Source organism: Leptosomus discolor, chromosome 3 (genome assembly GCF_034619465.1).
Source record: "Leptosomus discolor isolate bLepDis1 chromosome 3, bLepDis1.hap2, whole genome shotgun sequence".
Taxonomy (NCBI): Eukaryota; Metazoa; Chordata; class Aves; order Leptosomiformes; family Leptosomidae; genus Leptosomus; species Leptosomus discolor.
Window position 1 is genome coordinate 46,552,865 of NC_141393.1, and position 24,122 is coordinate 46,576,986.

Here is a 24,122-nt window from a genome sequence, read left to right on the forward strand (position 1 = left end):
TAGGAGAAGCAGGACTCATTCCTAGTAAGGTGCTGTGAACACTTATTCACACATCTGTCATTTACATCAAAATTTAAGAATTAATGTGAGATGATAGAGCCATCTACCTCTGGAAGACATGACCATACCATGTAATTTATTAGATACCACTTGCCCAATTAACCTAATGTCGTTAGACAAACATCACAACAGAAGTGAAATCTACAGAGTAATTTTGTCCATAGAAGCCTCAGTGTTGGACGCAAACTCAAGAGCGAGATTGGCCTGACTGCAAGAAGGGATTACAATCACCCCTGTGCCACCATAGCAGAATGGGTTGGTGGCGATTCAGTCCCCTTGACCCAGGGCAGTGAATCTTTCTGATTTCTGCTGAAAAGTGGGGAGAAGTGAATCCTGTATATAAGTACTCAGAGAACAGAGAAACCCTGTGGAAAGGGGAGCGCTGATTGAGCTGATTGAGCCTTCAAGAACCAGTGCAGCTTGTCTTAAGTGAATGTGTGGAGTCACTGACGGTTCAGTGAAATTCACAGTAGCAATATGGTCAGTCTCTGAATCTGCTCAGGGTCTAGAGTGATCTGGGGAAGGAAGGAAGTCTGGAAAATCCAGATCCAGACACAACTGGATTAATAGACACAAAGGCGGAGACAGAGCCCTACCAGCATCTCCCTAGGCTACCGGGCAGGGAATGCAAGGAGAAGTGTGCCTTGTGGAAAGGGCAACCCAAAATCTTCTGCAACATTTAAATCTGGTTACTCCTTAAGCCCATTGGCTTCTTCTGGTCTGATGCACAAAGATGGGTTTCACATGCTCTGGATGTGCAGTTCTCCAGGCTTAGCCCGTGCAGAATTCACACACGCGTGCTCACCGCGAGTCTGGGACACATCTCTCATTAGTTAGCAACCTGGTTACGTAGTGCTGCTGCTCTCAGCACATTTTTGTTAACCACATCTGAATCAAGTCAAATTCAAGGGTTGCTACTTCTGGGTAAGCAATTAGAAGTTTAAATCACATCTGGGTAAATATTCACCATTGTACGAGGTTTAAGCTACTCCCACCAGTGTCGGGAGTCATCTTTTGGAGCATGCACACGGGTTAGGAAATGCCCGTGGCTTGTCTGGGTGTACCACCATCTGTCTGCATGGTTTCGTCCTTTTTCAGTGGCAAGTGTGAGCTTAGTGCTGGTGCACGTGAAGGACTGGTGGCTTCACAGAGAAGCAGGTGCTCTGAAAGCTTTAAATAGCTCTGCCCTGTACTTCAGGCATGACTGGCAGCACTCCTAGTATTCTGCCCTGCGTTATTTGGCCAAGAAGCCTCAGACTTTAACTTCCAGGCTTGGCTATTTCAGTCTCAAGCCTCCATATATCTCAGTCCTTAGGAGCATCCCACCACTGAGCCTTGCTTAACCCAGGTACAGTTCCCTGGAGTGCTGTTCAAACATGCCAAGGTAGAAGGACATAATGAGAACCCATGGCAGGACATCAGTAATTTAAGCCAGGATTTGAACCCAGGCCTTGGCAGATGTCTAGGAGAATTTTGCCCAAGTGTGCTTGTTTTCCTCCTTTCTTTTTCCAAGTGTTTGTTTCCCAGTTTGCACTAAATTTTATTGAAAACATCAGGCTAATCGCAATGGGGAGAGTGGTTGAGTAGATTTTGCCTCTTTTTCCCTTTTCTTTCTGGAATGCAGCCATCAAAATAAACATTAAATACAAAATGCTGGGGCTTGAGTTATTACTTGTGAGGGTGCTGGGAGGGAAATTTATAGCAACATTACCGTGTTTTGCTAGAAATCTCTTAATGCACCAAAGTGGAGAGGTGTGTGTGTTTTTTATTAAAATGTTACACTCTATAAATCTGAGCAGCAGGGAGGACACAGGTGGCCGTGGGGCTCAGCTGACCGGACTGTCATTTCTGACTTGGGGAAGGTCTGTCTGACTGTCCTTCCATCCTGTCCCAGCATCAGCGTAGCCACAGGCTGGCTCCATCCCAGACTGCAATGGCTGTGGAGGCTCTGAATTTGTTTCATGGCTGTAATTGTTGTCACTGTTTGGTTTACTCCCTCTTTTTTGTCCTTCTGATCTTCAAGCCACCAAAGATAATAAGTTACACACAGTGCTCCTGCCTGGATGGTGGGTTTCCTAATGATCTTATTCAGACACTTCTCCCTTTTGGACTTCCTCAGTGACTTTCTCTCATGTCCTGACTGCAGTTGTGTCCTGATGAGGAGGTTTCAGGGGAGGATGACCCTTAAAAGCTGAGGATGGCTGCTGAGCAGAGGTCTCGCGCTGTGGCTGGGCAAGATTGCTTGCCATGCAACTTGGAGACTGGGTGCGCATCATCAGCATTTCTGACTCAGTAGTCTAAACTGCAGTGGCCTGATTTCTGTCTGAGCTGCTACGCTTTCTCTGGCTCCAGGGGAAGCTGAAGAAGCTCAGGACCTGGTGAAATCCCAGCCACTTATGTCCCTGTGCCTGTCAGTAGATAAGGTACTTCTGCCTGAAACTCGGGGACTGGCTAAGCCACTCACCTGGGAGGATGGCTGGTGTTGCTGAGCTGCTCACTGGAGAGAGTAGCAGAGACCCACAGGGCTCCCAGTAGATAGCAGATTTTGTGGCTTAGTGAGAGTTCGGGCAACCACTTGTTTGAAATTTGGTTTCTCTGCTTTAAAACAAGGCTGCCTCCCACAGTGTGAGACTTTACAATAAATAGGTGGCATCCTCATGGGAGGTACATCCAGGTCCTCAGCCTGCTCACTGCTTGCAAAATATCTTGGATGCTTGCTATAAGAGCAATCCTGGGCAATCCTGTGGAGGCAATCTGCAAACCCTGTGAACCGATTCCCTCTTAATTAGGCATAGCTCCGACACAATCAGCCTTGATTGGATTTTTTGTGGGAGCTCAAACAAAAATAAAATAAGGAAGAATAGCATTCCTGGAAGGCTTAAAAAATAAACAAGCAAACGAGTAACAGAAAAGAAAAGGTCACAGCTATGGTCCAGGAGACTCCAAGAGCAGCGTTAAGCCCCTGCTAGGAATCCTATCTGCTCGGAGATGCCGCCGCAGCGGCTGCAAGACCCGCCGGTGCTGGGAAGCGGAACCCGGTGGGGAGCTGCGGCGGGGCCGGGCAGCCCCAGAGCCGGGGCGGTGTGTGCCCGCGGCGGGGTCGCCTGGAACCGGGGGCGGCGGGGCGGCAGCCGGGCTGCCGAGTGTCCCGAGAGAAGAAGCTGCGAGAAGAAACAGAGCGCGTTATTTGCAAATCCCCCTTGTCCTGCTCCTCTCCCTTTTCGGGACATTTCTGCAAGGGACTTTTCCACGGCTTGCCTGAACTCTCTTGCCCCCCCCCCCCCCAAAAAAAACCCAACATGTTCCCCTTCCTGTACCCCTCCCCGTATGAACCTGATGAAGAAAGGGGAGGGTGGTTCTCCGGCTCCACTGCCCTGGAAACCGGCGCTCCGAGCAGTGGGATGGGGGCGCAGCGGCTGCCGTGGCCCCGGGACACGCGTGGGAGAGCTCCCCGCCCGGGCCAGGAGTTCCGAGACATGCTGCAGCCATTGCCCTGAGAGCTCTAACCGTGGTGGGTCAGTAGATTTTGGCGCAAATCACACGGAAAATAAAACTGTGCATGGTGCGCTGACCACCTAACTTGTTGCTATGGTATCTGTAATAGGGACGCGATTATAATCAGGACAAAAATCATAACACTTATTATTGTTAGCAGTGGATCAGGAGTTGCTTTATTTGAGGAGATCTGTTCTTGTTTGGTTTGGGGATGATTTGGGGGAGCTGCTTGGAGATTACAACGAGAAAGGTGGATTTTTTACAAACGGCCCGGGGTGGAAATATCTGTCAGAGTGTAAGGCAAAGAGAGTAACAAACGAAATTTAACGGCCGGGCGGTAACAGGGAGGGGCCTGAGCCGGCCACTCCATCGCGACGGCCCGGGGGCTCGGGGGTCGCCGAGCCGGGCACAGCGGAGCGCGGAAACGGGCGCGGATCTGCGACCGCCCCTCCGAGGCCTGTGCTCCCCTTGCCCTCAGTGCCTCATACTTGTAATTAGAAATATCCACGCTTCCCTGGGAGCGCCTTTCACCCGCCCTCGGCAGCAGGCACCAGCTGCTCTTCACCGAGGGATGCTGGAGGTGGGTCGCCCAGCTGGAGCACAGGCGTCCCCGGGGTCCGGGCGGCGGGGCCGGCTCTCAGCACCAAGCGTGACGGGACGGGGGACGAACTCCCCTTCGCTCGGCCTCCCCGCCTGCCCCAGCGTGTCCTATCTCTGTGTGTGTGTGCCCGTCCGTCCCCCCCGCCCCACCGCGGGCTGTCCCGGCTCTGCCCGGCTCGGAAAGGTCAGGGGGGGCCGCTCTCGCCGCGCTGACAGGTGCACCAACTGCCACCGGCTGCCTTCGGCTCGGAGCCCCCTCCTCCCCGATCTCTTTGTTTCGTGCGCAGGGCAAAGAGGACATTCCCAGGCCGGCGCACCCCACGGAGAAATGCCTCCCCCGCGGGGCATCGTGGCCTTGGCCCCCGCCAAAGGTCACCGGCGCCGGGGGCTGCCCGTGTCCTCTCCCCAGGATCAGAGCCCGGCGCTTGGGGCGCTCGGGGCGCTGGGGGCGGTGAGTCCTCCCGGTTCCGTAGCACAGCCCCCCGGGACAGCAGGGGTGGCACCCAGAGCGCGGCGCCGCATTCCTCGGGCTCCGCGGCCCCACCGGGCCGCCCGGCCCGCCGCCTCCCTCAGCCCCCATGGGCTCTGCAGTGCACCGTCCTGGGAAGCCCCCGGTAGGAGCCGCGGGGCGACCCCGGCCGCTAGCCCGCCGTGCCGCCCGCAGAGCCTGCGAGCCGCCCTGCCTTCCCTGCGCCGGGGCTTCTGATTCCAGCAAAAAAATAGCCCCTGACTTCAGACCGCGGTCTGGCAAGGTCACACGCGAACGGAAAGTATCGAGGAAATTAATAGCAAGTGTATTTTTCCCCGCAGGAAGGAATGTACAGATAGCCACTAAAAATTTCAGTCCTGGGGTGGCATATTAAATATAGACACCCCCCTAAATCCCGTTCAGGGATAATTGGAAGCGGGACGAAGTGTGCGGCAGGGCTTTAACCCACCCCGGAGCGATCGCCTCAGCTCAGCTAGGGTCCGGGAGAGGCCGCGGGCCTGAGCCTCCCCTGCCTGACTCAGCCCGGACCGGGGCATCGGTGCCGGCTGGATGCGCTCCGCCGCGCCCGGCGGGACCGGACGTGGAGCGGGGAGCGGAGCGGAGCGGGGCACGGGAGGCACCGGAGCCGCCCCTGCTCCGCCTTCCCATTGGCTCTCACGTAGTGGCGTCACCGGTGGCCCCGCGAGCCCGAAGCCAAAAGCAGTGATTTTCCATGGGTGTTTTTGGTTTTGTTGGGGTTTTTTTGTTGTTGTTGTTTTGTTTTTTCCTGGGGTCAGTGCGGGGAAGACGGGACCGAGGGGTTTGGGCTGCTCCGGGGATCCCGGGCACTGCTGCCTCCCCAGCCGGAGCCGGCCCAGTCTCCCTTCTTCAGCCGCGCCGGCCTCGGAGCTGCATGCAGAAGGGGGTGAATGAATGCTCTCCGCCGTCCGCAGCTTGAAGAGAGCGCGGCACTTCCTGGAAAAGAAAAAATAAATAAAAGGAAAAAGAAATTTAAAATAAAAAATAAAGGTAGGAGGAGGGAATAAAAAGAAAAACTATAAGGGAAAAAATAGAAAAAATATAAGGTAAAAAAGCTTGGCTAGAAAGGTTGAACGGAGCCCCTGCAGCCCCGAGCGGTCCCCCAAGCCCGACCAGCCTGGGGAGGCGGGGGCTGCCCCGGGGGCGTGCGAGTGGAGCGGGCCTGGCAGCCCCGGCCTTCTCCTGCCGCCGCAGGGAGAGGGCCGAGGGGCCCCCGCCTCGCCACCTCCTCCCCGAGGGGAACCGGGGGCCTCAGCGTGCGCCATATAGCCCGGACACCGGGAGCGGAGGGCAGCCTGGGCCCGGCTTGTCCCGCACCCAGCCTCCGAGGGATCGAGCAGGTGCCCGCGTTTGGTGAAAAAAATATAGATATATATGTTTTCTCCCCAGTGAGGAGAAGAGGGGGTCAGCTCCAGATCTTTGCAAGCCTCTTCAGGACACGAAGGAAGGTGTTTTAATAACAATTGACATTACATATACATCGCCTATACGTTTGCCCCGAGGAGGAAAAGGGAGCAAAGCCCCCGCCCCGGCGCAGCTCAGGCCCCGGCGGGCGGCGGGAGACGCAGCGCAAGACAGCAGGTACCAGCGGGACTGTCGCTAGGCAAGCTCCGCTCCCGAAATAAAGATGCAACCTTCGAACCTTCGTCTTGCTGGAAATCTAAAAAAAAAAAAAACCAAAAACAAACAAACAAACAAAAAAACCAACACAAAAAAACCCAACAAACCAAAAAACCAAAACCCAACCAACCAAAAAAAGACCAAAACCCGCCAAAGTTTGTGGAGATTAGCGCGAATACTTTTTCCCTCTCTGTTCCGCCTAGCAGTGGTGTGATAAATACGTCGCCTTCAGATCTCGGCCCAGTATAAAAGGAGCCCGCAGCTCTGAAGTGACCACACAAACCAACCCAATGGAGAAACAAACTGCAGGCAGTTTCAAAGTGCAGGGCTATGCCAAAAAGATGGGAGGAAACCGTGTGAAAGATCTCCCCCTCCACCCTCCCTCCTCAGTGAAATGACCCCACTCCCTGCACCGAGGTATTTACTCTGCCACCGCCCGGAGGGACGGGGGAGGACCTCGGGGTGCTGGATCCGGCACCCCGAAGCCCCGCTATGCCTCGCCCCAGCCATCCCGCCGCCGCGCCGGCTGCAGCCACGGGCACCAGCTCCGAGCCTGCCCCGAGCGGCTGGAGCCCCGGGAGGACAATGGAGGCTTGCGGGGGACACGGCGGGTTTCTCTCAGAGGTGGCTGGGAAAGCGGCGAAGCGCATTGCTGCCTCCTTCTCCCGGCCCCCTGCGAGAGCCGGGCTCGTCCCCGCCGCCCTCCCGGCTGCCCGCTCCCCGCAGCCCCCCGGTGTGCAGGGACCAGCGGGCACCTTTCCCTGGACGTGACAGAAGCCTGAGTGTTTAAATCGCACGGGAATAAAGATATATTTTTTTCTTGCAGAGATCGCGATGCAGGATCCGCCCGCTACCGCCTTTCACCGGGTCCTCACCCGGGAGCGATGCCCGCTCCTGCCACGGTGGAAGGGAAACGGCTCCTCGGAAACAAGCCAGGCAGGGATACCCAGGGGTGCTCCCCTCTCCCTAGGGTGTCCGTCGGGAAGGGGACACCTGGATGGCCCGGAGCTGGAGAGCCGGGAGATTCTCCCAGCAGTGATTTGCTGGGTGGGAGCTGCCGTCCCTAAACGCGGGACCACTTGGCTCCCACCTAGGCTCCCCGCAACCCTGTGTGGGCAGGGACGTTCGGGAGTGACCCCTCCCAATCCCAACAGCGGCTGTACCTGAAAACGGTCTCGATGTAAAGCACATATACTTAAGGAATAGGCAGCCAGTTGCTGCGGAGCGCGGACCTTTCGCCCTTCCTTTTTGGACGCCTTTGTTGCAGAGATAGGGCAGGTTTGGGGTCACTCGGAGGAAAACTGGTGAGATCGGGTTTCCAGTGGTGCGTGTCCCTTTCTGCCCCTGCTCTGACGACCGTCGCTCCCGCAGGCGGGGATGCTCCCCTCGCCCCGCAGCCGCCAGCCCTCCCGGTGGAGCTGCGGTGGGAGCGGGAGGGCAGAACGGCCAGCCGGACACGCAGCCCCATCGCCTCATTTAACGGGGAGAGAGGCTGCAGGCTCCCTTCTTTGCTTTTACGTCCACAAGGCTCCGCTCCCAGCTAACGGGGGCTGGGGGAATCCCCCATCAAACGCAAAACCCAATCCAGCCAAACCAAAACGGTCCAGAAAAGTGATTGCCCCGTTATTCCCCCCACCCCCGCCATATCGCCAGGTATTTGAGAGAACCCTTTCCCCCGGTAACGATTCCCGAATTAACCTCTCGCTTCCAGGGACACAAATCGGGCCATTAGAGAGAGGGGTTTATTGTGGTCCTTTTCGCGGAGCTGCGGATTAACCCTGATTGGTAACTAATGGACTTTTCGTTACAGATTTTAATGCAAGGAGGGGCTGGCGGAGTGCTGCGACCGAAGCAGCCCCCGGGCACCACTCGGCCAAGCCGGACTGCCTCTTGCAAGCCCCTGCACACCAGCGCTTCTAAAAAAAAAATTAAAAAAAAATATATTTATATAAAAATTATCTCCTTCTCGATCCCGGAATCTTTTCCTTTGGTTTTTGTTCTTGCTGTTATTTAATTTTGCCGAACAGAAATGCCGAGGCCGCAGCATCGAGGACTTGCCCTCACATAATTTCTTTCAGGCTTGCTTCTTCGTTCGTCAAAATAATTGCTGGGAAAGTAACTGGCTGGAAAGCCTGTATTGGACGCCCTCCCACCCCCAAATATCCTCCTCCGTGAGCGCGGCTGCGAGTCCGCTACGGTGGAGCCGGGGATGGGGCAGACGGGGTGCTGTCGTTACTCGCAGTCTGGGAGTACCGGCAGTGCCCCTTCTCCCCTGGCCGCCCACGAAGTGGTTTTTAGAAAGATTTTCGTGCATTGAGTTGCTTTACTTTTTATTAAGTCGTGGACAAGGGAGAGAGAGAGAGAGAGAGAGGGCTGCGTTGGGGTGGGGAGAGAGAAACGACGAGGAAAGAATTAAGCGAGGTAATAAAAGAGAATAAGGAAGGCAAATCCGCTGAAAGCTTTCTTGGACCAGAAAGCTGAGCGAGCCCAGCGCTGCTCTGAGGGAGACTCGCAAAATGGTTTGAATTCTAGGAAACGAATCCATCTCTGGCTGTTTTTAACGACGATCTCGCTAGAAATCTCTTCTTCATCTAGGGCGGGGGAGATGTTCTTGTCAGATCGGAGTTAATGAAAACGTCGGTGCTTGTCCTGCTCCTGGAGCAAAACCCTGGGGGCCGGCGGCGGCCACGGCCCCCCCCCCCCCCCCCCCCCGCAATCCATTGCCCCGGGGGCCCCACCCCGGCCCTGCCGCCCCGCTCCCACCCGACCCGCATCCCGCTCGCCCCCCCGCGCACCCAGATACACAGATGAAAGCCACGAGTCTCCCCCCTTCTCTGCACGGAGGGCGGGGAGGAACCGGGAGGAGAAGGGAGGACACATGGGCCGGCCCCGAGGGGAGCCCGCTGGCAGCCCAGGGCCGCCGCCGGTGCCCCCCGCTTCCCTCCCGCAGCCGGCTCTGCCGCGGCCCTCGCTCCCAAAGGGGTTAAGGGCCTTCTTTTCTTCCATTGCATTCCCTTTCCTTTCCTTTCTTTTTCTCTTTCCTTTCTTTTTCTCCTTCTTTTGTTTTATCTTTTCTATTCTTTTATTTTCTTTTCGTTTCTTTTCTAACTGAAGAACTGTGGATGTAGTTTGCGTAATATCTTTATTACTGAAAACTTCAAGGTAAGCGAGCAATAGAAACCAGATGTGGGGATGGGAGGAAGGCAGGGTAAGAGTAAGTGTAGGGGGTAGCAGGAGTTAACCGGGGGAGGAGGGGAATCAGGTTGAATGGCGGGAGGGGGGGACACGGGGGGACGGAAGGTGAGTGTTGATTTATTTTTAAGCCCTTTTTGGGTTGCAGTTGACCCCTCAAACCAAAAAGGGCTCCTGCCAACCTCTGCCCCTTTGCAAGTTTACCTCTGGCAGTCCCAGAAGCCGGGGCCAATTTTGTGTGCTTGGCGACCCTGTTGAAATCCCCCCCTGCCGCCCTCCCGCTTTTGATCCAGTTGTTTTACACCTGGAGAGAGTGCGTTTTTAGAGGTAAATAAATAACGACAGTGATATACCTGCGGCGAGACGCCGCGGAGAGTTTGCTTGGCGATGGGCTGGGCGAGCGCGGCACCGCCGTGCCGGGGGATGCAAACGGCTCCCAGCAGCGCTGGGGGAACTGCCGACCCTGAAGGGTTTAAAGGGGGGGGGGGGGGGGGGGAGTAGGGAGGCTTAAAAGCTTATAGCTGAGGGGGAAATCCGTATTGCCTTTAATGCAGAGGAGGGGGCCGCGGAGACGGGGGTCCCCGCAGCTGGGGGCAGGGAGCAGCGGAGGGGGACGGAGCGGAGCGGGACGGAGCGGAGCGAGGGTGTCACGGCCACTAAATCGTCCGCGGCGCTTCCGCCTGCGCGGATCCCACGTCCATCCCTTCGTGGCGTTCGTGTCATCTGGTTGCTTTTCTATTTTTTATTCATAAAAACTTTTAGGGCTTTTTTGTGTTTTTTTTTTTTTTAAACGCAAAAGATACGACCTCTACCCCCCTCTGCTTCCACCCACCCCCACCCCCCCCCTCCCCCGTACACATACACCCCCCTCCCTTCCTGGGCCCCCTCCCCTCCACTGTCATCATCTACATATTAATTGGGGGAGAGGTCTCTTTTTTTTTTCTTTTTCTTTTTTTTTGTTTTTTCCTATGCGAGGGGGAGAAAGTGCAGAGAAGAATCTCTTTAGAGTGTAGATAGTTTGTAGGGAGAGACGGAGGGCAAGTGTGTGTGTGAGAGAGAGAGAGATTGGGAGGGAGCAAAAGAAAAAGACCCCTTTTACTGTGCGAGATCTTAAGGGGGTTTGGAGATCTGGTCAGCTTTCAAGAACATCTGAATCCTCTTAGAGCTCCCTGGCCCAGCTGTAAGTGTGTGTCTATGCGAGAGGGAGAGAGAAAGAGAGGTTCCTGGTGCCCCTCCAAGCGCATTAAGGACACTCGGGCCTTTTAATTTTAGGAATGAATGCTGATACTTGTGTTTCTTATTGTGATCCGGCTGCCATGGATTCCTACTACAACGCAGCCTCCCAGGGCACAGAAGGCTCTTCGCCTTTTAGGGCATTTCAAGCAAGTGACAAGTTCAGCCCTACTTTCCTGGCCAGCAAAGGACAAGGCTTTGGTGACAGCAGCACTAAGTGCCGGAGCCGCTACAGCCAGCAGGAATGTCAGTCCCTGGATGGCAGCGTGCAGGCTCCCGGCTCCGCCGGCGCTCCGGCCTCCTTTAACAAATACCCTCCGCAGCAGCAGCAGCAGCCCCCGCACCTCTACATGCAGCGAGGCCCCTGCAAAACGCCTCCGGAGAACAACCTCAAGCTGCAAGAGAGCAGCGGCCACAACGGAGCTCTGCAGGTCTCCTGTTACGGTGAGTCCGCTGCTGGGGAAGCACCGGAGGGAGAAGTCAGGGGCTGGAAAAGGGCCTCCCGGGGCGGGGGGGTGGGGTGGATGTCCGGCAGGACAAATCCTCCCGGTGTCAAGGAGACCTTACCCGGGCTGCAGGACGGCGCCGAGCGGCGCACAGTGGTGCGGGGCTGGGGGCCCCCGAATATCTTTATTCAGGAGCCCGCGGGAAGCCGCGTTTCTCCCCCTCCTTCCCTGGCCCATTTTGCGGTGATTTTAATCGTAATTTCTCAACCGGGCCGATGCGCTCCCTGAAAGCTCTTGAGCAATGCATGGAAATCCGCAGTAAGCAGGGATAGAAAGAGAAAGAGCAAGCGGACCGCCGGGCTGCGCAAAATATTCTCTGCGGAGACCCTCTTCCAGAGGGAGAAATTCTAGATAATTTCAGCGAAATCTTCACTTTCCGCTGTACTGGTCTCTCTCACTTTCCTGTCTCTCACTTTCTCCCCTAACTGCCACTCCCCTAATTGATTTCTGCGCGGCTGCAGATAACCCACTCGCATCCTCTCCCCGGGTCATTAGCGGCAATTAAGACACTCCCTTGCGCTGGCGCTCGGCAGGACAGCCTGGAACGGGGTCGCTTCTCGTGTCGTTTCCGAGAGTGGGTTTAAAAGGCTTTTTCGGGAGGTTTCCGCTGTATCGAGTCGATTAGGGAAAAGAAAAAAAAAACAAACAAAACACCCAACACCCCCCAGAAAAAAAGACAAACAAACACACAAAACCCAAACCAACAAAAAAAAAGCCAACAAGCAAAGAAATAAAATCCGCCCCTTCCCAGTTATTTTCCCGAAGAAGAGAAAGTGGAAGTGAAATCTCTCCCACCCGGTGATGTCGGTACAGGCGCAGAGAGGCTGCCCCGGCCTGGATTCAGCGCGTGGCCGCTGGCGGGGGGCGGCCGTGTCCCCATCCTCCGTGCGCCGGTCCACCGTGACCCCGCCGGGCAGGGACAGCGAGGGGGCCGTACTGGGGTCTCCAGGGAGCCCCTAAGACGGGCGGTGACTGCGGAGTCGGGGTGCAGGGAAGCCGGGAGGGGCCCGGGCCAGGCCGACGATCCCACCTCTAGGCTCTCGCCGCCGTTTTGGGTGTTCTGTGTCTTCTTTACTGTCCCTGTCCCCTATCTCCAGGCTTAAAAGGAGGCAGAGGCGCCTTCCTTCTGCCCATCTCCCAAACCCCGGCGTGCCAGGCCGCGTTCAGGCGCCGTCCATCACCCTCTGCGTGCAGCCAAGGGGTCCCCGCACCTCTCCCTGTCCCTGGATCCAGCTCCACAAGCCGGTCCGCTGTCCCCGCTCCCAGGTGACTCCCCGGAGAAACGGCATCAAGTCCTCACCAGGAAGCCGGGTCCGGGAGCCGCCGGCAGAGCTGGGCTGGGGCCCACGGGGAAGGGCACGGTGGGGCCGGGGAGCCCCGCGGAGACGCGCAGCCCCGGCCGGTGAGGACCTGCTCGCCGCTTCCGCCGGCCGAAGCAGGAGCACAGGGGAGACCCCGGTGCCTCCCCGGCCGCCCTGCCCTGCTCTGCTCTCCGTGCTAACCAGCTCTCTTATTTTCCTAGGTTGCAAAGCCCAGGGTACCGGCTTAGCCTATGATGACCCATTACAACCCCCGGTAGAGCCAAATGAGTTTATCACCCTCCTCACCGCCGCTGGGGTCCCCCACGATTCATTTTCAAGCGGGGTTCAGGGTCTTGACTTCAATAGGAGCCCGGGCCCGCACTCATTGAGAGCCCCTTGTGATGTGGCTAGGGACGATGGGCTGTAATAAGAGACACATGGATCCACAAGGATAATTAATAGCAATAATAATAACAATAATGGTTAATGATTAAAGAGAGAGACTCACTAATAACAGCCAGATCGGGGTTTCGCAGAGCGACTGCAGCACCCGTAAGTGCCTCTTCGCCTTCTCCCAAAACGGCTAAACCCACCGAGCCGGGTGCAGGCGTTGTGCCCCCCGGCTAAAGGGGCCGGGAAATCACCGAGCCCGGATAAATACCCACGGCGTGGGTGAGAGTGGGGGAAGAGAGAGCCGTCCTGGCATAAGCGCGGCCGGCTAACGCTCCGGCGGGCTGCAAGGCGGGTGGGGAGAGCTACAGGAGGGTTTTGCCCATGCAGCCGGGGAGTCCCCGCTGCCTCCCGCCGCCCGCGGAGCCCCCACTGCCGCGCCGGTGCTGGTACTGCCGTGCGCGTTGTGCAGCCGCGGAAGAAGCGCTGAGGAGGCGGCAGGGACTGCTGGTTGCCCGGGGCTGATGAGGATGCTGGGGTGGTGGGACGTCGTGCCCGTAAGTCCTTCAATTTAAAAAACAGCAACACACCCCCCCCCCCCCAAAAAAAAAAAAAAAACACAAAACCGGGGCGGGGTGAGAAGAAGAAGGGGAAAAAAAAAAAAAAAAAAAAAAGCCCAAGGCCGACAAAACGGCAGGCTCTGCCGCCCGGCAGTGCTCAGGCGGCCGGCTGCGCCCGGAGGGGCTGCGGGTCGGTCGCTCCGGCCGGTCTCCGCACTGAGACCCCGCAGCCGGCTGTTGCCTTCGCCGCTCCTCTTCTCGCCTGTGGAGCACCCAGGAGAGCTCGGAGAGGAGCGGCCGGGCAGTGCGGCGGGGCCCGGGCCGGCGGCGAGTACGGCAGACTGGCGGGAGAGGGTGGCCCGCCCCACCCCGCTTTTTTTTATTTGTTTGTTTAATTTTATTCCAATTCTTTAATAAACAAGTCGTTTCGAGTTATAAAAAGGCCGTGCCTGCCATCTATTGCTCCCGGCTTCTATTTCTAGACCTAAGCCCTGCCATTGCATTGTACGGATAAATATAGGCCGGGGGGAGCTGCGGCCGTGAACATAAGAAGGACACGGCGGCAGTCGCCGGAGCGCTTCCAGCGCGGCTGCTGGCGAGGCCGGTGGCACTGTGCGGCCCTCACTCCCGGCGGGGCTCCCCGCCTCTCGCCCCCAAGCCTGCGCGCTGCCCCAAGGCCTCGCACGGCGTCCGTGCCCCGTAAATAGGGTTACGGAGTATCCCGCAGACCGGCACCGGCAATTAAAGCCGAAATCTTCAATAAAAGCCCGCAGAACAGGTTACGTATCTTGGCTTAGGAGAGGAAAAAAGCTGTCGAATGATTTATGTGCTGTAGTAATCCGACTTGCTATTTCTACTGCGTGGAGCTGAAGTTATATGGCTTGAAACATATGCATGCGTACACTCATACGCACACACAAACATACACGTATACCGCTGTCTAGAAATACAGGCTGGAAAAAAAATCCTTCTGGGAGCGAAGGCGAATGTGATGGGGATGTTTGCTCAAAGGAAACAGGAGAGAGGAAACAGGCTTTCTCGAACAGAGGAAATTCTTTAAGTGCCGGGTTATGCAAATAACGACCATTTCTTTTATTTAGCGGGCAAATAAAACGCGCAGCCTAAAGTGCGTTAGTAATAGAAGTGCAGAAAGCAACTGTCGTAGGAATTGGAGGCTCGCTGCGTGCTTTTTTAAATTGACACTTTTAATGCATTTTTCCTCCTCCTCCTCCTCCCCCTAATATAGTGTCAACTGCAGGCACGGCAGGAACGAGCTGGCTGGCGGTCCCCCCTCCCGTGAGAGACCGCTCTTTGCCGGGCGCTCGGGGCTCCCCGCCGATGGTCAGGGGCTTTGCGGACCTCACCGTGTGCCGGGGAGGGCTGGCGGTATCTCCCCCCTTCCCCCCGCTCCAGCCGCAACCCCGAGCCGGGGGCAGGAGGGGCTACGCGGGGACGTGTGCTCTCCCCGGGACTCTTGCAGGGCTCCTCCACACCGGGCGATGCCGAACCTCCCCACACCGGGGTCTGGGAGTGTTACGGCCCTCCCCGGGCTGCGCATCTCCGCGGGAACCTCTCCACCACCGCCCCGGGGGTGTGTGTGGGGGGTGTGTGTGTCGCTGCCTCTTGCTCGGGCGCCGGGTGCAGTGTTTTGGGAAGGGGTCCCGGGCTGCGGCGGCTGTCCGGCTCCTGCCTACCCTTCCCTCTCCCCGCAGCTTTGATCTCGGCTCCTTCTCCGCGGATAAAAGCTCCGGGGAGATATGGGGGGGGTGGGGAGGCTGGGGTGGAGGGGAGGGTGGGAAAGATGCTGCTGCCCTGATTCCAGCGGGGGGGGGGGGGGGGGGGCAATAGGAGAGTATAAAGGGGAGAAGTAGGAGGGAGGGAGGCGCGGGTGGGGAAGCGGGGAAAGGCGGCGAAGGCGGAGGGGGGGAGCCGACAACACACGGCACCCTGGAGGGCACCAGGCAGGAGAAGCAGGCGAGAGGGGCCAGCGACGGCGGGGAGGGGAGGGGAGGGGAGGGGAGCGGGCAGCGGGGCCTGCCTCTTCCCGGGTGCCGCAGGGCCGGCTGCCCGGCGAGGCTCGGCCGCCGGCTCCCGGCGTGCTGCTGACGCCGCCCTGGCAATCGGCCTCTCTTTTCCACAATAGGGCCACCAGATCTGCCATTCAAGGGCTTCGGCAGCCTCCCAGGGAGGGGAGGGAGCTCTCGCCAGGAGTTTGGCTAAGCCTCTAGTTGAACAGACGCTCGGAGGTGCGGGATCTCCTCCGCGGAAACCTGCGGGATTTCCTCGGGGAGCAGGAGGCGAAGGTAGGGCTCACGCTCCTCACCCCGGCTGCCCAGGAAGATTTATTCGCGGCTCTTTCCAAAGATGTTTTGCGCTTCTCTTGTCTTGGACGGTAGGATCTGGCTGGAGGCTTTTCTGGGATTCCTGACCCGAGCTGTTGATAACGCTCATGTGTCAAAGGACCGGGAGGCTCCCTTCCCCCTTTATTCCTGCCGCTCCCTCCTTGTAGGAAGGTTTCTTTTCGCACTAGAGCTCTTTATTTTCGACTTGTCCGCTGCTGATTTGGATTAAGCCGGTTTAAGTCCTCCACGGCTGCAGCGCACACTTGTAACCCCAGCAGGACGTTACCAGCAACAATAAGGGTGCGGAAAGAGAAAGAGACTTAAAACTTCTTACTAGTCTTGACTGTTTTGAAAGCAACACGGCGCGAAGCAGACGAGAAAAATACTGATGGGGAGAGATATTTGGAGATGCTTGCCGAGTGTGTCTTTTCCTAAGGGTTTGGTGTAGGAGTCCTATTAACAGTGTATGCTGATGCCAGATAGCGCAAATGAGCTGTGTGTGTGTTATCTGGAGCTGCAGGCTGTTTATTTTGTGCAGCCTTTTGAGTGCACATTCAGTGTGGTTGCATGACTAACTGGCTGGAGTGATTCACTGGCTGCTTTATGGGTGACTGCTCAAAACAAGTTGTGAATCAGAAGAGATTTCTTTGGCTGTGGTTTCTAACCTCCCAAGTTAAACGCACTCAGGGTTTAAGGGGAGCTAATATGCAGACTTCAGTCCTTCAGATCTTGAAGATTTATTCCTTTTCCAAGCCCTGCGTTCAAAGCAGTGATGAGTTTCCCTTGTAAGAGGGAGGTGGTGTCTGGGAGGCTTGGAGCCAAGGTCTGCTGCTAAAGGACATCTCCAGCCGCAGCCGTGTTGCCCTAGTTCTCTGCTCCTTGGCCACTTTCGCTCCCTGGAGTCCTTAAGCAGTGTTGTTATCTTGTTCAGGGCGTTTGGGTAGCCGTAGCAATTCTTGGGTTAAAAAGTGTGACGCATCCTGTGACAGTAAGAGACTTTTTTTCCCATTTAGCAGTCAGGAAAACAGACTTAGAACCTGTGAGTGGCTTGTGCAAGGTGAAGCAGTGTCCACTCCAGGGCATCTGTGTGACCCTTCCAGGGCCGTGGCTCTGGCAGAAGGAGGCTGTCAGTGGGCTGGGGAAGGACCCCACTGCTGAAGTCAGAAAACTCACTGAGTAGAGGTCCTGCCTTTGATTTTAGAGGGGACTGAACTTCAGTTTCCTGACAGCCAGGTCCTTATTCGGTGCAAGATGCTGTAGCAATTAACTTGTTCTCATATGCTCAGGTCTCTCAGTACATAAAATAGGCTCAACCTGCCAAGCCACATTGATGGTCTCATCTTTAAAAAGCAACTCATCATCATGGGGAACCTATATTGGCCAAGCTAGATATGGGTTGGTCACCTCTTTTCAGAAAATGCTGAGAAATCCCTGCCCCAAAAGTCGTATGTTTCTCAGGTGTTCCTCCTACACTATTGGGGGGGGGGGGGGGGGGGGAAGGTTTAATCTCAATTGTTAATCAGCTTGGAAAGCATATCTTCATGTAGGTACATTTTTAAAAGGAAAGACAAATAGTTCTGGATGAGAAGACGCCTGAGCAGTAGTGCAGCTAATAGAGGACCCCTGTGACTCAAGAAGCATTTACTAAGAGATGAATGGGAACAGTTCGTATGAATAATGCGTTAGAGTCATTTACCATAGTTACATGTCTCTCAGCTGCCTCAACTTGTAAATGAAAGTTCATAAGTAAAGGAGGAAAGCTACTTACATATATCAAATAAATGACTTCCACTTTATTTTCTGCGTTAAGTTCAGATGAATCAATGTTATTACACATACTGGTGAATCTACTTGGCTGCGTTTTCATTCATGCTTGCAAATTGTCTTCATATTTTGTCTGTCACATAAGTAGATATGATGTGAAAGAGCAATTGTGATCACCACCATACTTCTAGGGCTGTTTTTTGATCAAAGAGAGACGGGTCATTGTGGGAGGAAGGAGCAGAGGTGGATGAGAAGAGACAGGGGAAGAAGAAGAGGCGATGTCTCGGATGGGTGATAAGCAGTGGCAGAATCAGCGCTGTTATGGAAGGTGGTCTGCAACTGATTTTATGGGTTATATAGGTATGAATCCACCAGCATCAAATTCTTTATCTCTCTGTTGAGAATAGCTGTGATTCAACATTTAGTAGCTGCTGCCTTCAGGTTCCAGCAGGATTTAGCCATGACAAGCTGGTATGTCATAAGCTATGGTCTCTCCTTTACCTGCACTGAGCAAAGACCACTGCATCGCCTAGATCAGCAGTTAAATGCCTGTTTACATCTGATAATTTTTTTTTTAGTGAAGATGTGATTTAAGGGTTTATCCTGTTGTAGTTAATTGGCTTGCTGGAAGCAGATGGTTGAATCAGTATTATTTCTGAATATATTCTTTATTAGCAAGAGCCGTGTTCATTAGCTGTAAGGCACACGGGTTTTCAGCTAGTGACGGAGCCTGAAAGGTAAGCTGGTTTAGTCACTGATAGACATGCTGTACGCTGAAGCTGGGTGAAAACTCTGTGGGGCTGATGAAGGTAGCAACTGTCTTCATTCAGCAGAAGTCTGAAAACACTATAAAACCAAAGCAAGGGAGTCAAAGAAAATCAAGGCCCATCAGAGAAGTGCTATCAGTGGGAAATGAGGAAGAGACAGAACAAAACATTTTGGGCAGGGTTCTGTCAGGGGGAAATAAAAGAAACTTGTCTCATAATAACTCCTATCTGATTGCTGTTGTGTTTAGGGAGATAGGGCTTTGTGTGCGAGCACTGCTGCAGAAAAGAAATACCTTGGGTCTTCTTGGTTCCCCCCAGTAGTGGAAGCTGCCTTCTCAGGACTTTGGACATCAGCTGACTGCTTTGGAGCGGTAGCACTGGTGTCAGGGTAGGATGAAGTTTCCAAAGAGGGAAATGCAGAACTGTATTCATTCTTTTAATGCATGAGGGATCAGATAACAAAGGTGCTTGCAGACATCTAACCCATTCAGGAGCAGTGGAAAGTGAAAGGAATTCACACCAGAATCAAATCAAAACAAAACAAAGGTGTAAACTGTGCTCAGGGAGAGAGGGCAATATCAGGAATTTTCCCGGAAAGGGTCGAAAATGATCAGAGAATGCCTGTGTGTCGGAACAGTGCCCAGAGAGAGCTGAAGGCCCAGCTGAAGACCCTGAGGTGCTGGGGAACGTGCCTGACACAGGCCAGAAGATGTTTCACAAACCAGGGGGAATGGGAAAACGTTATTCGGCCTGAAACTTAATAGGAGGCCTGAGCCACAGCAGGGTTTCTGAAAGAATAGGAAACCATCTCAAAGAGGAAACCAAAGGCTCACTAGCCTGCTGAGTGTGAAGTTGATCTCAGGTTGATGGGTCTGCCAGGCAGGGCTTGGGTCACCCACAGGACTGGCCATTTCCAATGTGTGTGCCTTGTAATGCAAGCACAGGGAGGCAGGCCCACAGCATCAGGTTTTTCTAGCCCCAGCGATGCCAATCGAGAAAGGACCCCATGGAAGGCTGTTCCCACTGTGTGGCTGGCTGGAAAGAGGAGCCAGTTGGCGCCTTGCTCTGCAGCGCTTGTTCACAGAGAAGAGCCTGAGGCCAAATGCTGGGACAGAAGTATGCTCTGTAGCCTGGACCAGGGTGCTGGTCTCCAGTTCAGGAGGCTGCAAGACCTTCTGGAGCACCATGTGGTTCTTTTCCAGCCTTCCCTGGGATAGTGCATGCCCAGACCTCAGCCTGGAGCAGAGTCAGGAGCACAGCTGTGGCAAGGACCCATACCTGAGAGCTGAGAAGCACTGCATTATAGACATAACCTGGCTTATCAAGATTTGGTCTGAAACTTCATAAGCAGATTGGAGCCAGATATCAGTCTGAGCTAGACAGGACACAGCCAAATGCTAGAAGGCAAGAGGAAGAAGAGACCCACCTAAATTGGCAGAGGACCTGCAGACGTTTTGTGTTCCTCACGTCTCCAGATGCCAGTAAGGACTTCCAAGATAAATAGCCGATGGACCAACTGCTAGACACTTAGGCAGATTGCACAGGAGGCCAGAAACACTCCATGAAGCTGCAGGATTTATGACGGAGCTCAAATATTGCATTTCAGCCCTTGAACAGAAGTTGGAAAGCTGCTACTGGAAGAGAGGGAAGCTGGTTGCTTTACATAGGTATAAAGTCCTGTGCTAGAGAGAAGAGTATTTCCACCCAGTTCATACAACTTCAAGGTATTAGAAAAAGGGACTTATGCAGGATAGAAAGCAATGGGTGATTTGCTACGACATCAAACATGAGTGCAGCAGTTCGGTTAAGTATGGCTCTGATGGGGGAGGGGAATATCCACAGAGAGGGTTGTTATAAATATATGGTTGGCCAGGACAGAGCCTCATAAAAATCTATTGAAAGGCTCAAATTCAACTCAGGAAACACGAGGACTGAAGCTGCACATGCAAAGCTGGGTGGTTTTAAGTTAGAGTTGAGGTTGTAGCAAGGCTTTGTGGTGCCCAGAGCATATTAAGTTTGTGTTCCGAGAACCCTGCTCTTCCTTTGTAGCCTTTAGTTAGCTTCCTTTTGGGAAGGGTTCTTTTGTGGATGGTTGTACTGGAAATCCCCTTTTTCTTGGCCTTGGTGGCAAAAAATGGTATTCTTGGTTGAACAACCTATTTGCATCCATTTGGCAGCAGTCCACTTCAGACGTAGGGCTGTGGCGGAAGCCAAGCAGCAAGAGAGGGGGTTATCTCCTGTGTAGTTTATAGGCATCAGAGATGGTTGTTCCGGTGCTGCAATTGGTAACTGAAACTAGACAGAGAGGGATCTGATGGGACAATCCAAAACGGAGCCACCCCATGGGTACAAGGGAAGACAGGGCCTGGGAAAATGTCCTTGCTGGGGAAAAATGCATGCGGGAGACTGGACTGCCAGGATCCAGGAAAATGCTCAGTGTAGCCAAGGTGGGAGATGAACAGACAGTTAGCGTGTAAATCACTGTGGTTGGGACCTGTTGAGTGAGCACCAGGGCTTTCAGCCTGCAGTGTTTTACTTTAAAAACATGGCTCATGTGAAAAGAAAGAGGTTTGGGCAATCTGTTTGTGGCACCTGTGTCCGTAGGCAGGCCCCTGAGCTGTCTCTTTGAGCTCGTAGCCAGTTCTTGGACCTCCTCTGTGGTCCTGGTTAGAAAAAAGAGCCAGCAAGAGATTTGCTGTGTAGTATAGTAATCAAAGGGTGATAGATAATATCTGGGATGTGCCTTACTAGGTTCATTTTGGTTCCACAGTGGATATCTGGAGGTGAAAATAGCTTTCATGTTAGCACAAGTCCAAAGCAAACCGTAGCGTGGGTCTCCCATCATCTGTGTAAGGCAGCCCTCGCTTGAGAGACCAACAGAGCAGGTACTGCATGGGCAGCCACCCAGTCCTTTCCTTATAGTTGAGGGTATCCTAGCATATAGGAGACCCTTTAATAGGAACTGATAATGTATCATAAACAGGCTGTGATGAGCTTGATGCTGACAATTTGAAATTGAACCCAGAGCAAGGTGAGCTGCTGCGAAGAGGCATAACAAGCACCCGGAGCAAACGCTCAGCCAGGGATGACGGGGCAGCACTTCCCCGATGCGAGGGAAGGGAGCACTGCGCTGTCAGCCTGCCTGGCCTTGAAGGGCACTGATCCTGCTGCTGGAGGCTCAGCTGCAGCTTTGCCAGGATTGCAACAGCTCCACATGCTCCTTGTGAGAACAGAAAGCTACCTCAGTGGCTGGAGGACAGCGGCTGGGCATTTTCAGAGCTGAAGCGGTTTCCATTGAACACAGCTGGGGGTGCCTGTGGCATGGGGACAGCACTGGCATGAGACCATAGTCACCAAAGGCTAGTTCTGCCAGTGCCTCGTTCAAACGCCTTTTTTGGGGGGGGCAGACACCTCCCTCATCAGGACAGCAAGAAAAGATTGAGACAGCATCCTTTTTTTTTTTTTTTTTCCCCTCCTTTCTTTCACAGTCTGCAGGAATGAAAGCGCTCCTGCTTCATCCAGTAGATGTATGTTTGCAAGAGCAGATTTAAAGGAGCTAAAAGTGTCCCTCAAAAAGGCTCCAGGTATCAAAACAAGGTGTGATTGGAAAAAAACAGCCTCAGTTTGGCAACCGTGTCTGCTTTTGGGTATAGGCTCTCTTCAGAGTAGCAGGGCAAAAGCTCTCTGGTCATGATGGGAAAGCTTGGAATTTAAAAATGAAATGTTATATAGGAGGTGGGGAAATAAAACAATGGGTGATGAGTATTCATGAGAGCTCATTATACCCAGAGGAGTCAAAAAGGAGGTTCTGAGGTTTCGTTATGATGTCAAAACCATTGGACATCTTGAGGTTGCAAAATCCTTAGTCAAGCCAAGAGAGAGATGGTTTTGAGAAAAATGCAGACAGATGATGGAAAATAACTACAGGAAATGTGATACATTTCTTGCATGTGTTGTATTTCAAAAGTGGGTCCCCAAAGATGTGGAGAAACCCTACTGAGCAGTGTCTCCTGGGGACCTTACTGCGATTCATTGCTGTTGATGTTGTTGGGCCTTTGCCTGAGATGGAATCTGCCAGACAATATTTGTTGGTAGCTATGGATTTCTTTAGAAAATGACCTGAAGCTTACCCAAAAAGGAACCAAGAGGCTGTGATTGCAACCAAGCTTCTAAGGGATGAATTTTTCACCATATTTGGGGACCTAGGCATGAAGAGCGTGCATTGAGGCAGAGGTTTTGAGGCCAAAGTATTTCAGCAGGTTTGTCAGATGCTAGTAAATGCAATAGAAGGTACTCAGTGTCCTACGAATGGTGGAGAGGGGAAGCTTGGCTGGTGCTGGGAGGAGGCACTGAGCCAGCTGCATGACACTTGGCCTAGATGCTCTGATTTACATTGCCTGGTCTCTCAGTGCTGCTCCTCAAGGCTTTGGTATCTGCCTGCCTCATGTCGGCATCTGAGGGGCCTTAGCATGTCTTGCACAGCACCACAAACCTGTGAGTGGGCAACTGAATCACCCCCCAGATACTTTACAAGAGAACAACAAAGGGACCAGGACTAGTCCAGCCCTTTTGTCTATTCTGATTTTAATGATTTTCAGTAAAGTAGAAAGGGAAAGTGCAGTCTGACCCCAGTTCTCCTTTTCAGATGTTAGCCAGGAAACATAGCACACTCCTTGCAAGAAGTTCGTAAATTTGGGCCATTTAGGACGCACTGGTCTGTCCTATATGGACTCTGCAAAAATCAAGTGGAACGGCTCAGGTTTTTCTAGAGAAAAACAACCGCGAGTATTGCCTCAGGTAACATGCAAGTTCCCTGATGAGTGTGGAAACCTGTCTGATTCTGCATCCTATGGAGATGGAGAGATTAGGAGCCCAAAGCAGATAAACCACGGTGTGTAGCAGTGACTACATACATGCGTTAACATGTAAGAGGCCAGTGGGTCCTGGCCAAGGAGGAGTTATGAGGGGAACTGAGTGGATCCTGAAAGCCAGGTATACAGCTGTGGATGTCAAGTCTGACAGAAATTGGTTCCCTACTGGGGAAAAATAGGGACTGGCCTGGTTTAGCCCACAGATTTCATTAAAACCAAAAACTTTCCTGAGAACTTCTCAGGGGGTCAAAAGGAAAGGAAGCAGCAGCTGAAAGCCTGCGGCAGCATCCCAGTGGGAGCAGAGCTGGTCTGAGCTGGCTCTGTGAAAATGGCCCAATGGGAATATGTGGCACAAGCGTGTAAAAAGCTAAACTGGTTGCTCTGACACTCTTCCTCCCTGTATGTCTGAGATGAAGCAGGTCCATGGACCTGGGTTCTGCTGCAGGAGGCTGAGCAGGGGGTGGTTTTGCAGGGATGCCTGGTGGTGGTGAGTGAAGCAGTTCCCTTTTGCTCAGCCCTGTGCCAGAGGTACCCCTTCTTTGGGATGGAGAGCTTCCACAGTTTCCTCTAGCACTAAAACCTTGGCTCTAAAACCCTAGCTTGTTGGAAAGCCGACGAAACCAATAGATGAAGGCACCAAAGACTGCTCAAAGCACACCCCAGAGCAGGCTAGGTATGCCTGAAGCAGGGGACAGGGGTAAGCAGTGGACACAGAAGTGTGGCAGTGATAGCGGCGTAGCACCATGGTTGAGCCCAGCAGGGCTGTCCCTTCCCACTTCTTGCCCTCTTGTGTCCTGCTCAGCTCCGCAGCCCCCAGCTATCCTGACAGAGCTTTCTCCTGGGGACAAGACCCATTAAATAAAGAGATGACACACCGGCTTCCAGACTGTCCCTGGCTGGTGATAATCTATAG

The 24,122-nt window shown here is 54.0% G+C and overlaps 1 protein-coding gene across 1 annotated transcript in view; it reads left to right on the plus strand.

Moving 5' to 3' along the window:
• The first annotated feature begins 10,749 nt into the window (after window positions 1-10,749).
• ALX4 (ALX homeobox 4) overlaps window positions 10,750-24,122 on the plus strand; it is a 40,054-nt gene continuing 26,681 nt past the window's right edge. The window contains exon 1 of the mRNA XM_086463226.1: window positions 10,750-11,152. Within this exon, the coding sequence (XP_086319352.1) occupies window positions 10,750-11,152 (403 nt within the window). The remainder of the gene's footprint in view (window positions 11,153-24,122) is intronic.